The sequence below is a fragment of the Hypanus sabinus genome, chromosome 11, assembly GCF_030144855.1.
Source record: "Hypanus sabinus isolate sHypSab1 chromosome 11, sHypSab1.hap1, whole genome shotgun sequence".
NCBI lineage: Eukaryota > Metazoa > Chordata > Chondrichthyes > Myliobatiformes > Dasyatidae > Hypanus > Hypanus sabinus.
In genome coordinates this window covers 25,105,127-25,117,533 of record NC_082716.1, presented here as the reverse complement: position 1 = coordinate 25,117,533, position 12,407 = coordinate 25,105,127, and the positions used below count along the sequence as shown (strand labels likewise).

Sequence of the window (12,407 nt, the reverse complement as noted above, 5' to 3'; positions counted from 1 at the left end):
GATGATTCAGTAATATATAAATAACTATAACAATTCATCCAGTGTTGTTCAGGAGGTAATAAAAGAAGAAAAGGAGAATGAGTGGGTTTGATTATGTGCAATGAATCTGAATGATATCCAAATTATTATGAATTTGCTGTATTCCTTCCTATAATCTAATAGCACTTCATTGTAATTTATGTTCTGGTTTGGAATATGTCTGTTAAATGCTCTTCCTTGTTCTCCTTTATTTCCTCTGTTCAATAACCTTCCTTTTTTAATTTATTGCTGCAAATTCCCGTTATAACACCATATAACACCATATAACAATCACAGCACGGAAACAGGCCATCTTGGCCCTCCTAGTCCGTGCCGAACCCTTAATCTCACCTAGTCCCACCTACCCGCACTCAGCCCATAACCCTCCACTTCTTTCCTGTCCATATACCTATCCAGTTTTACCTTAAATGACACAACTGAACTGGCCTCTACTACTTCTACAGGAAGCTCATTCCACACAGCTATCACTCTTTGAGTAAAGAAATACCCCCTCGTGTTTCCCTTAAACTTCTGCCCCCTAACTCTCAAATCATGTCCTCTAATTTGAATCTCCCCTACTCTCAATGGAAACAGCCTGTTCACGTCAACTCTATCTATCCCTCTCAAAATTTTGAATACCTCGATCAAATCCCCCCTCAACCTTCTACGCTCCAATGAATAGAGACCTAACTTGTTCAACCTTTCTCTATAACTTAATTGCTGAAACCCAGGTAACATCCTAGTAAATCGTCTCTGCACTCTCTCTAATTTATTGATATCTTTCCTATAATTCGGTGACCAGAACTGCACACAATATTCCAAATTTGGCCTTACCAATGCCTTGTACAACTTTAGCATTACATCCCAACTTCTGTACTCAATGCTTTGATTTATAAAGGCCAGCGTTCCAAAAGCCCTCTTCACCACCCTATCTACATGAGACTCCACTTTCAGGGAACTATGCACAGTTATTCCAAGATCTCTCTGTTCCTCTGCATTCCTCAATGCCCTACCATTTACTCTGTATGTTCTATTTGGATTATTCCTGCCAAAATGTAGAACCTCACACTTCTCAGCATTAAACTCCATCTGCCAACGTTCAGCCCATTCTTCTAACCGGCATAAATCTCCCTGTAAGCTTTGAAAATCCACCTCATTATCCACAACACCTCCTACCTTAGTATCATCGGCATACTTACTAATCCAATTTACCACCCCATCATCCAGATCATTTATGTATATTACAAACAACATTGGGCCCAAAAAATGTTCTATCATTTCTGTTCTGCTTTCCTTATTTTCTTCTGTTCCTACTTTTTCCTATTTCGTTTCTAAAACTCCATTTAAAGAAAATTAAATCAAAATATGCTTGGGATTCTAAAAACACCCGGCTGGTTAAAGACAACTCTCTTTAAAGCTGAGGTTCAAAACAACTTAAGAGTATGATCGCTGCTGTTGTGTGTATGTTTTATATTACTTTATTTGTTAGAGTCCTGTGATTTATCTTGTCCCAGGGATATTTACATCTCACACAGAGTTATTCAGAAGCAGCTAGTTTTCCACCCTTAGAAAAACTGCCTTAGGGAAAACAAACTATTTAAATGGGAAACATATATAGTTTCAAGCATAAAATATTAAGATATGCATTAGAATGGAGTATTTATAATCAGATATACATGCTTCGCTTCTTGTGTGTATCCCTCTCATACATGGGGAGTTAGTGATAAGATTTCCATGACAACCACATTGTGAATAAGATTGACTTTTGGCAGGTTTATAATGTCAATTTTGATTATGCATCGGAGTCACTCCATAGGATATGTTGCTTGAAAAGAAATGCGTTTTAATATATGAGGATAAAAGTGAATGCTTATATGAGAAATGTCTTTACCTTTTGGTTTATTCCAGAGCTATGAGAAGCTAGAGAATAATTTTGATGACATCAAACACACCACTCTCAGTGAGCGAGGAGCACTTCGTGAAGCAATGAGGTAAGTCCAAGTCACCATGGCAACAATCACCGCCGTGGTAATGAAAAAAGCCATTCTTTATTATTGTGAGGAACAAATGAGTTCATTGCCACCATTCTGATCTTTTCTCTAAGGTATTAATTTGTCAGTAGAGCATCTTCCCTTGAGGCTGTGCTTAGGTTGCAAGGATGCAGCTAGTTCAGCTTGTGTGTGCACTCAGAATTTAAATAATGTTTTCACTTCAGCTCCCTGCTACCAGAAGCAAAAAAAAAGCTTTTTTTTTTCTGTAGGTCTTCAACCACTTAAGAGGAGCTCAATCATTTTAGCTCAACTGCTGATTGGTATTATGACATTTTCTTCACCCCTGGGAGTACTTTGTGTCTAGAAATATTCCAGTCGAAAGTAAATTTGTAGCAAATTTTATCAATTCCATTCTCTGAATCTTAAATTTCATAAAAAGTGGATTATTTGCATTTAAACTATGAGATACCATTTTTATTAAAGACGTGGTAGTGTAGCTAAAACACTAAAGTGATAGGTGAGCTATAGCTCATTCAGTTGATTTAGTAAAAGTGATGATAAGTTCCCATTTAGATTGATTTGCAATCTTCTATGTCCATTTCTTTTCCCAACTTTGCTGAAGTGTGGGTATTGGTTTGTGGAAAATACCTTCTTAAACAATGTAACATAACGCTGACAAAGAGCAGTCTGCTCGTGTAGAGTTTCAGTGATTCTTGTACACTTTGATTAAATTTTAATGCCAGTTAGGAGTTGATGGGACACCTCATTCTCAGTCAATGCTAACAACGTTAATTCTTAGAAATTGTGTTTGTAACATAATTGGTGAGGTGCAGTGTAATCATAAGATATGTAATGTCACTTGACTTGATACGGTGGGCAGATCTTGCTGAAGGGGATTGGCAGTTCTAGTCTGCTGTCAATCCCGAAACTCAGTTCTGTGGTTGGACACCACATTCAGTTTCCAGTGTCATGTTGGAGATAACCCAGCTCCAGTTTTCATCCATTTTAAATTGCTGCCCATCATTTGAGAATCAAGGATCTGAGATCTACTTCACCTCACCGACATCTTGAAGATATGGAGGCCTAGTCCCTTTGATCTGGTTCAGATGAATGTAGGATAGCAGAAACCACACAACACTACTTTGGGCACTGTGAGATTTGGCCCTATCTGTCAGAAATGTCTATTAGATAGATATCTGATCGATAGGGGAATCAAGGGATATGGGGACAAGGCAGGGACTGGGTATTGATAGCGAATGATCAGCCATGATCTCAGAATGGCGGTGCAGACTCGAGGGGCCGAATGGTCTAATTCTGCACCTATTGTCTATTGTCTAAATCACATTCTGCTAATTTTCTTTATTATTCTTTAGATCGATTTAATTTGCATTAATGTTATTGTATATGTAAGAGTGGAGGTTAACTCAGCTCAGTAGAGACGTGAAATTTCATAACATTGAAATTACCTTTGGTTGCTAGCATAATTAATTGTATCATTAATTATAATGTAAGATTTAGTTCATCTTTTAAATTTAATTCTATAATAGTTAATAATGATGCCCCATTAAAAGCAGTAAATTTGAGTCTGACACTCCCATCACCTGAGAGTGAGAATAGAATTAGACAAATTGATGATATCTCTAATAGCCATCCTCTCTTATATCTATAAGATCATATGACATAGGAGCAGAGTTAGGCCATTCAGGCCATTGAACCTTCTCCACCATTCAATCATAAAAACTGATTTATTTTCTTTTTCAACCCTACTCTCCTGCCTTCTCCCCATAAACTTTGATACCTTACGAATCAAGTACCTATCAACCTCCATTTAAAATATACTGAGTGTCCTGGCCTCCACAGCCACGTGTGGCAATGAATTCCACAGATACACCATACTTTGTCTAAAGAAATTCCCCCTCACATCTATTCTGAAGGAACATTGTTCTACTGTGAGGCTATACCCTCTGGTCCTAGACTCCCCTGCTATTGGAAATGACTTGCTCATGTCCACTCTATATAGGACTTTCAATTTTTGGTAGGCTTTAGTAAGAAAAGCCCTCAATCTCTAAACTTCAGCAATACAGACCAAGAGCAATTAACCCTTTCATTCTGATACGTTAAGACTTTCATTCCTGGGATCATTCTTCTTAAACTTCTCTGGACCCTCTCCAGTACCAGCAAATCCTTCCTTGGATATAGGGCCCAAACCTGCTCACAATATTTCCCAGTGAGGACTGACCAATGCTGAATAAAGCCACAGCATTCCATCCTTGCTTTTATTTTCTAGTCCTCTCAAAATGAATGCCAATATTGCACTTGCCTTCCTTACCACTGATGCAACTTGCAAGTTAACCTTTAGGGAATCCTACACTTGGACACCCAAGTCCCTTTACACCACCAACTTCTGAACTCGTTTTCCATTTAGAATATAGACTATGTCCTTATTCCTTCTTTCAAAGTACATGACCATACACTTCCCTATGCTGATTTTCCATTTGCCACTTCTTGACCCGTTCTCCGAATATGCCTAAATCCTTTTGCAGACTCTCTGCTTCCTTAACACTCCTTGCCCCTCCATCTGTCTTTGCAGCTTTGCAAACATTGCCACAAAGCCAACAGTTCCGTTATTCAGGTCATTACTATATACAGTGGACTTTGGTTAATTGGGACACATCAGGAGCAATTTTGTTTTGGCCGAATTAGCCGATGTTTCTTGGAAAATGTTTAAAAGATATTTAAATGACCAGCTACCATTTAACTGAGAAACAAATTATGTATTTAAATGAAATACAGAACAAATTAAAACACTACCAATGCTACTAAATTACTATAAAACTGTATTAGTTCCTAATAGTTATCAACAGAGTTCATCCAATGTGTGCTGCCGTGTTGTTTGATTGACTATTAATGAACAAAATTCTCGCAGACACCTAATGCAGATAACAGACTGCCTTCATACAATGCTTTTGACGACTGCATATTCCAGGTCTTCATTTTCATTGTAACATTCAAGATGATTGTGGATACCTTCAAATTATTCATATTTCCTAACTTGTTGAAGTAATGAAACTATTTCATTTCCTCTCCCGGCCACTTCTGCCATCTCCAAGCCCGAAATCCCAGTGAGCAAAACAGTTCATAATTCTCTTACTGCTTAATTATCAGCCACTATCAGTAACAAAAATCACTGCTCTTTGAACAGAAACACACGCTATTTAAAAACTGTTTGCTCTAAGCAAGATGTAGTGTCTAATGGCCAGGCAAGTGCTCGCGACTGATGCAAGTTAGAAACTATTTGGCAACAGTTTCCTGTCCCAATTAAGTGGCATAGTGTCCCAAAAGAACAAAGGGAACTTGAGCTATTTTCTTGATTCTTTTTTGTTCTTTAAGAATTGTCTCAAATCAGCTGCCCTGATTAACAGGTAGCTGTATTTAATTGGAATCCACTGTAATGTGAAAAGCAGTAGAACCGACACCTATCCCTGCAGAACACCATTCACATCTAAACAGCAAAGACCCTGAGGAAAGGTCTTGGTCTGAAATGTTAACTGTACTCTTTTCCATGGAAGCTTCCTGGCCTGCTGAGTCCCTCCGGCATTTTGTATGTGTTGCTTGGATTTCCAGCATCTGCAGATTTTCTTTTGTTTGCGACAAGACCTGCTTTATTCCCACTCTTTGTCTCCTGCCAGTCAGACAATTTTCTATCAATGTTAGTATATTTCCTGTAATATCATGGGCTCTAATATTATTTAGCAACCTTGTGCGGCATCTTTTCAAATCGTCGTCATCATTATGTGCCATGTAGTATGATGTAGGTGATCGTGTTCTTGTAGGCAAATTTTTTTACACAAGATTGTCTGCCTGGCATCAGGGCTCACATAACCGGACATGTAATATAGACCAGTTGCTCATATGACCACCCCCTGTCATGGCTTCACATGACACTGATCAAGGTGCTTCACCTTGCCCAAGGATGACCTGCAGTTTAGCAGTGGGACAAAGCACCTGATGCCTCCTTTGGTAGAGACGTATCTCCACCCCACCACCCCATCTTTTCAAAAGTCGCCTGGAATTCCAAGTAAAGAACATCCACAGACTCTTCTTTGTCTATCCTGTCTGTTATTTTCCCAAATAATTCAAACAGATGTGTCAGACAAACTATCCTTTAAGGAAATCATGCTGACTTTGGTCTATTTTATCATGTGCGAAAAGTACCCCCAAAACCTCATCCTTAATAATGGAAGCAACACACACAAAATGCTGGTGGAACGCAGCAGGCCAGGCAGCATCTATCGGGAGAAGCGCTGTCGACGTTTCGGGCCAAAACCCTTCATCAGGACAAACTGAAAGGAAAGATAGTAAGCATATCTTTTCAGTTAGACCTGACAAAGGGTCTCAGCCCGAAACGTGGACAGCGCTTCTCCCTATAGATGCTGCCTGGCCTGCTGCGTTCCACCAGCATTTTGTGTGTGTTGCTTGAATTATCAGCATCTGCAGATTTCCTCATGTTTGTCCTTAATAATGGACTTCAACACTTTCTCAACCACTGATGTTAAGCTAGCACCTATAATTTCCTGTCCTTTGTCTCCCTCCCTTCTTAAAGAGTGGAGTGACATTTGCAATTCTCCAGTCCTTTGGAACCATTATACAATCTAGTGGTTCTTCAATGTTCACAATTACAGCCTCTACAATCCCTTCAGCTACCTCTTTCAGAACCCTGGGGTGTGGTCCATCTGTTCCAGGTGACTTACTTACTTTCAGACCTTTCAGCTTCCCAAGCAGCTTTTCCTTATTAATGGCAACTACACACACTTATGCTCCCGACACTCTTGAATTTTTGGTATATTGCTGGTGTCTTACACAGTGTAGATCCAATACAAAGTTCTTATTAAATTCATCTGTAATTCTTTGTTCCCTTTTGCTACCTCAGCAGAGTCATTTTCCAGTAGTCCAATATCTATTCACATCCTGTTATCTTTATGTAACTGAGAAACATTTTATATCCCCTTATATTATTGGCTGGCTTTTCTTTATATTTCACCTTTTCTCTCTTTATTGCTTTTTTAGTTGTCTTCTGTTTGTTTTTGAAAGCTTCCCAATGATCAAACTTCCCAGTGCTATATGCCCACTGTACAGCATGCTGTCTTTGTTATGCTGCCTTTGACTCCCCTTGTCAGCCATAGTTGCCTCATCCTCCCTTTAGGCTACTTCTCCTTTGGGATGTATCTATCTTGCACTTCCAAATTGCTCCCAGAAACTCCAGCCATTGATGTTCTGCTAGTGTCCCCTTACAGCTTTGGTCAGCTCCTTCCTCCTGCCTCTATAGTTGCCTTTACTCCACTGTAATATTGATACATCCAATTTTAACATCTCCCTCTCAAACTGCAAGGTGAATTTTATGATGTTATGATCATTCCCTCCTAAGGCTTACATTATCATAAGCTCCCTAATCAAATCTTGTTCATTACACAACACCTAATCCAGTGGGCTCAACAACAAGCAGCTCTAAAGAGCGTCTCAAAGACTTGCTACTAATTCCCACTCTACAATCTACAATCGATCCCCATGACTATCATAACATTGCATTTTTTACATACCTTTTCTATCTCCTGTTGTAGTTTGTACCCCAGAACCTGGCTACAATTCAGTGGCCTGTCTGTAACTCTCATCAGTATCTTTTACCCTTGGAAAAGAATAAACGGTCAACATTTCTGACCCAATTTGGACTGTTTACTCTTGTCCTTAGATACTGTCTGGCCTGCTGAGTGCCTCCAGCATTTTGTGTGTGTTGCTTTGGATTTCCAGCATCTGCAGATTTTCTTGTGGTTGTCTTTTTACCCTTAGAGTTCCTTAATTCTACCCACAAGGATTCTACATCTTCCTGTCCTGTGTCACCTCTTTCGAAGGATTGGATTTAATTTTTTACCAACAGAGCCACCCGAGCTCTCTGCCTACCTGCCTGTTCTTTCAATACAATGTGTATCCTTGGATGTTAAGCTCCCAATGGTGATCTTCTTTCAGCTCCAACTCATTGATGCCGTCACACTTGCCAATTTCTAACTACTAATTTACCTTAATTCATATGCTGCTTGCATTCAAATATAACACCTTCAGTCCTGTATTCACCACCTTATTCTCAATTTGTCTCCATGTTGCCTGAAGTTTAATTATTACACATTTCTAAACTTTCCATCTTATTCTTTATTTTGGAGACTTTATTAACCACTCCTGCACTCTCCTTCCCTTTTACCTTATCCTTATTTTTATAACCATATAACCATATAACAATCACAGCACGGAAACAGGCCATCTCGGCCCTCCTAGTCCGTGCCGAACTCTTAATCTCACCTAGTCCCACTTACCCGCACTCAGCCCATAACCCTCCACTCCTTTCCTGTCCATATACCTATCCAATTTTACCTTAAATGACACAACTGAACTGGCCTCTACTACTTCTACAGGAAGCTCATTCCACACAGCTATCACTCTCTGAGTAAAGAAATACCCCCTCGTGTTTCCCTTAAACTTCTGCCCCCTAACTCTCAAATCATGTCCTCTAGTTTGAATCTCCCCTACTCTCAATGGAAACAGCCTATTCACGTCAACTCTATCTATCCCTCTCAAAATTTTAAATACCTCGATCAAATCCCCCCTCAACCTTCTACGCTCCAATGAATAGAGACCTAACTTGTTCAACCTTTCTCATCACAAATAGTCCAGAACAGGGGTTCCAAAGCTTGGGGCCCATGGACTCCTTGGTTAATGGTAAGGGGTCCATGGCAAAAAAAGGTTGGAAATACACTGGTGAAGCAGAAGTGGGGATAAATTTCACACACCGTCGCACAAAATGAATCTGGTTTATAAGCTGCCTGATATCTACCGTGTTTTTTTATTACCTAAATGTTAAATAATGCTAAATTACAACTAAGTTAATAAAGTAGGGATGAAAGATCAGGTGATGTGTTGTAGCTGAATGGTAGTAAGATCAGAGAGTTAAATGTGTGGCTCAAAGTTTGGGAGAAGTTGTTTGACTTCATGTACATTGACACCGGTGTAGGGGAAGGAAGGAATTGTTCTCGTGGGATGAGCTTCACTTGAACCATGCTGGGATCAAGGTCCTGGCAAACTGTATAACTAGCGCAGTGGATAGAGCTTTAAATTAAATAGTTCGGGGGGGGGGGTGTTGGGAGGGGGATTCAACAGCTTGGAAAAAGGTTCTGATAGGAAACTGCATTGGATTACTCTTGAACAATCAGTAATAGAAACATAGAACGTTAAAGCACAGAAACAGGCCTTTTGGCCCTTTATGGCTATGCCGAAGCATTTTTCTGCTAGTCCCACTGACCTGCACCTGGACCATATACCTCCATACACCTACCTTATTTTCTATTTTGGTTTCTTTTTTTAAATACCAATGTCCAATGTTCTTCAAAATGTTGTGGATCCACTAATAAAGTTATTAAACATAAACTGATGGTAACATGCAACAATTTCATCAAGATTTAAAATCAAGAAAGGTTTGATTTCCAATGTACAGTAATACAAACTGGAAGCAAACTCACCAATAAACTAATTAAAAAGGGCAAGAGGGGTGAAATGGGAACGTCAAGAAACAGGATCTCCATTTCCTTATGTTAGTTATTTTATTGTCTCTATAGTAACTTTTTGTAAAGATGGGAATGTATTTAAACATATTAGGACATTGAAACTACATTTAGAGCATAATTAATTCCCTGTATTACAACGGGTGGAGTATAAAAGTAAAAAAAAATGTCTTGCACTGTTAAGGCTGTATTTGGAGTACTGCATATACTTGTTTAAGGAGGAGGATACTTGCACTGGGGATATTCAGAGAAGATATAAAGGAGGTTAACTTGGCTGATTCTTGAGATGAAGGGATTGTTTTATGACGGCTTTTAGTCATTAGTGATTAGAAGAATTAATGGTGACCTAGTTGAAGCATATAATGTTTTGTAGTAGCAGATGCCAAGAAGATATTTACCCATTGAGGATATCTGGGTCTTGGGTACATTTGCAAAATAAGGAGCGGTCACCCATCTAGGAAGGAAATAAGGAGGAGTTTCTTCTGTCATGCTCTTCTAAAACTTTAAAATTCCCTCTCCAAGAGAGGCATGGGAGTGGAGTCATTGAATATATTCATTTCTAAGGTATCGGGGTTATGTGAAGACAGATAGTAAGCTGGAGCAGAAGCTGATGTTATACAGTCCCACATGTCTGCTCTTCTTCTTCTTCTTCTTCATATATTCATTGCTAACAGCGGGGAGTGGTGATGACTCAGATGGACTAGTATCTGATCTTGTTTCAATGGAGATTCAGACACCTAATAACCTGATTAGATTATCAACAAAATTGAAATCCTATTTTCTGTTTTATATTTTTGTTAAATCCATTCTCATGGCAATTTTATGAGCATATCCTATACATTTTTGTTTCAAATGATCTTCAGTTCTTTCTTGTTCTACATTTAGTTTTAGGGTGCTCAAATTCTTTGAAGTCTGTGCAAAAAATATAAATTAACTAATTCCTCTCTTTACTGTTTACTTTAAAATTCTGTAACTTCTACTTATCTGTATTTTACAATTTAAATTTAAGTTATCCATGATGGAGTTATTTTCCTTCTTATTAAATATGCTCCTCTTATCAACTATTAAATACACTTAAAGTTAGGCTTCCAATATTCCTTAAGGCTATGTCCACACTAGACTGGATAATTTTGAAAACGCCAGTTTCATGTAAAAACTATAGGCGTCCACACTAGGCGTTTTAAAAAAATATGTCTGTCCACATTGAAACAGATATTTGGGCGAATCTCCTCATCCTGAGCATGCACAGGACACATCTACAGAAAGCAATCAAAGAAGAAGCGGTTTACTATTTCCATTTCCGCTGCAGCATTGTTCTATTGCGTTCATGAAAACAATGACATTCCGAGCTGCTGCCACCATCTGTTCCTGCAGGTCATGACAGTGTTTTTAGATTTCTCCGGTTACCCCATCCACAATGCTCTGTCCAAGCGGAGTTTTCAAAATTACACACTCTGGAGAGCGTTTCTGAAAATCTCCGTTTTCGGGGGACGAATATACCGTTTTAGTGTGGACGGAGGGTAAAAATGAAGAGAAAAGGCTTCGATTATGGATTTATCCCATGTAGTGTCGACGTAGCCTAAGTGCACGTTGTAGCTGTTACTCGTATCTTTAATTTGCTAGATGTTACTTGTACAGAAAAAAGGTGCAATATCAAAAAATTGCAGAATATGATACAATAATGTCTTAAGAAACCAAATTGATTTGTTTTATATACCATATCAGGTTTACACAGTTTTCAGTGATTCATTCCAGTCAAAATGGGTAGGAAATAATATCAAAAGCAAGAGATTAAAATAACTTAGCATCTTCAATTGATGAAACTTGATTTAGACCAAATTTACACAAACACGCAATGAGCTAAGAATTGAGACCAAAAAGTGAGCTTCTCTCCACATGAGTGCATGTTTTGCACTCCCTTTGACTCCTTCCAAATTATTAAATTTTTGGTTGTGACCAACCGAACTAAACCTTCCAACATACTCAAGGAGAGACAGTGCCACCCTCAGTGACATGGTTGATGTCAGGCATACTGGAGCTTGCTTGTGACTGCAACATGGCAGTTGACCTTGACAAAATGGTAATATTTCCCCCGGATATAGTCACTACGCCCCTCAGAACAGATTTGGCCTGAAGACTGTAGTAATCTAAGAGCTCAAGGAAGATGCAGTCTGTGAGGCGTATGAATGGAAACATGTAAGATACTCTGAGCTGGCCACAGATTCTAAGCAGCGTGGATGTAAGGTGCCGAGTTTCCCAGTAGAGGTTGGCTGCAGAGGATTTGTGGTTACTTCCACGGTCAGATTGCTGAAGGGATTAGGAGTCCGAGGCCAGGGCCAGCAGCAAGCTATAAAAGAACTCTTGGAGGTAGCCGAGTGAAGCAGCCACTGGCTATGGATGAAGAGGAGTAATTGCAGCTGGGCCCTAAGATCACCCATGGGTGGCCAGGTGTGAAGTGGGTGCACCTGGGACACTGGGTTGCAATGTTGAACCCTCTGGAGATGTAGTGGACTAAGAAGGGGGTGCGCACCTAATGACCCATGGGAAGCATCTGCCACCCATCAAGCCCCGCCTCAAGATCTCTATGCTATGACCCGAGTTAGGATCTGCTTATCAAAGGGATTGAAACATCTAGTCCTATGAACTGTAACATATGACAATATTCCAAAATATCAAAATATTGCCTTATTGTTAATGCTTTTCTAATATGACTAATTGATTAGCCATAAGATATTACATCTTCCTTCTCATGAGAGTTACAATTCTATTATGTGGAATACGTAATCATTAGTGC

The 12,407-nt window shown here is 39.3% G+C and overlaps 1 protein-coding gene across 3 annotated transcripts in view; it reads left to right on the top strand.

Moving 5' to 3' along the window:
• The window catches only part of LOC132401544 (dihydropyrimidine dehydrogenase [NADP(+)]-like), an 889,454-nt gene that overhangs the window by 212,102 nt on the left and 664,945 nt on the right, over positions 1–12,407 (top strand). For all 3 annotated transcript variants that reach the window (XM_059983565.1, XM_059983564.1, XM_059983566.1), the window contains exon 3: positions 1,927–2,009. In XM_059983565.1, coding sequence (XP_059839548.1) covers positions 1,927–2,009 — 83 coding nt within the window. The remainder of the gene's footprint in view (positions 1–1,926; positions 2,010–12,407) is intronic.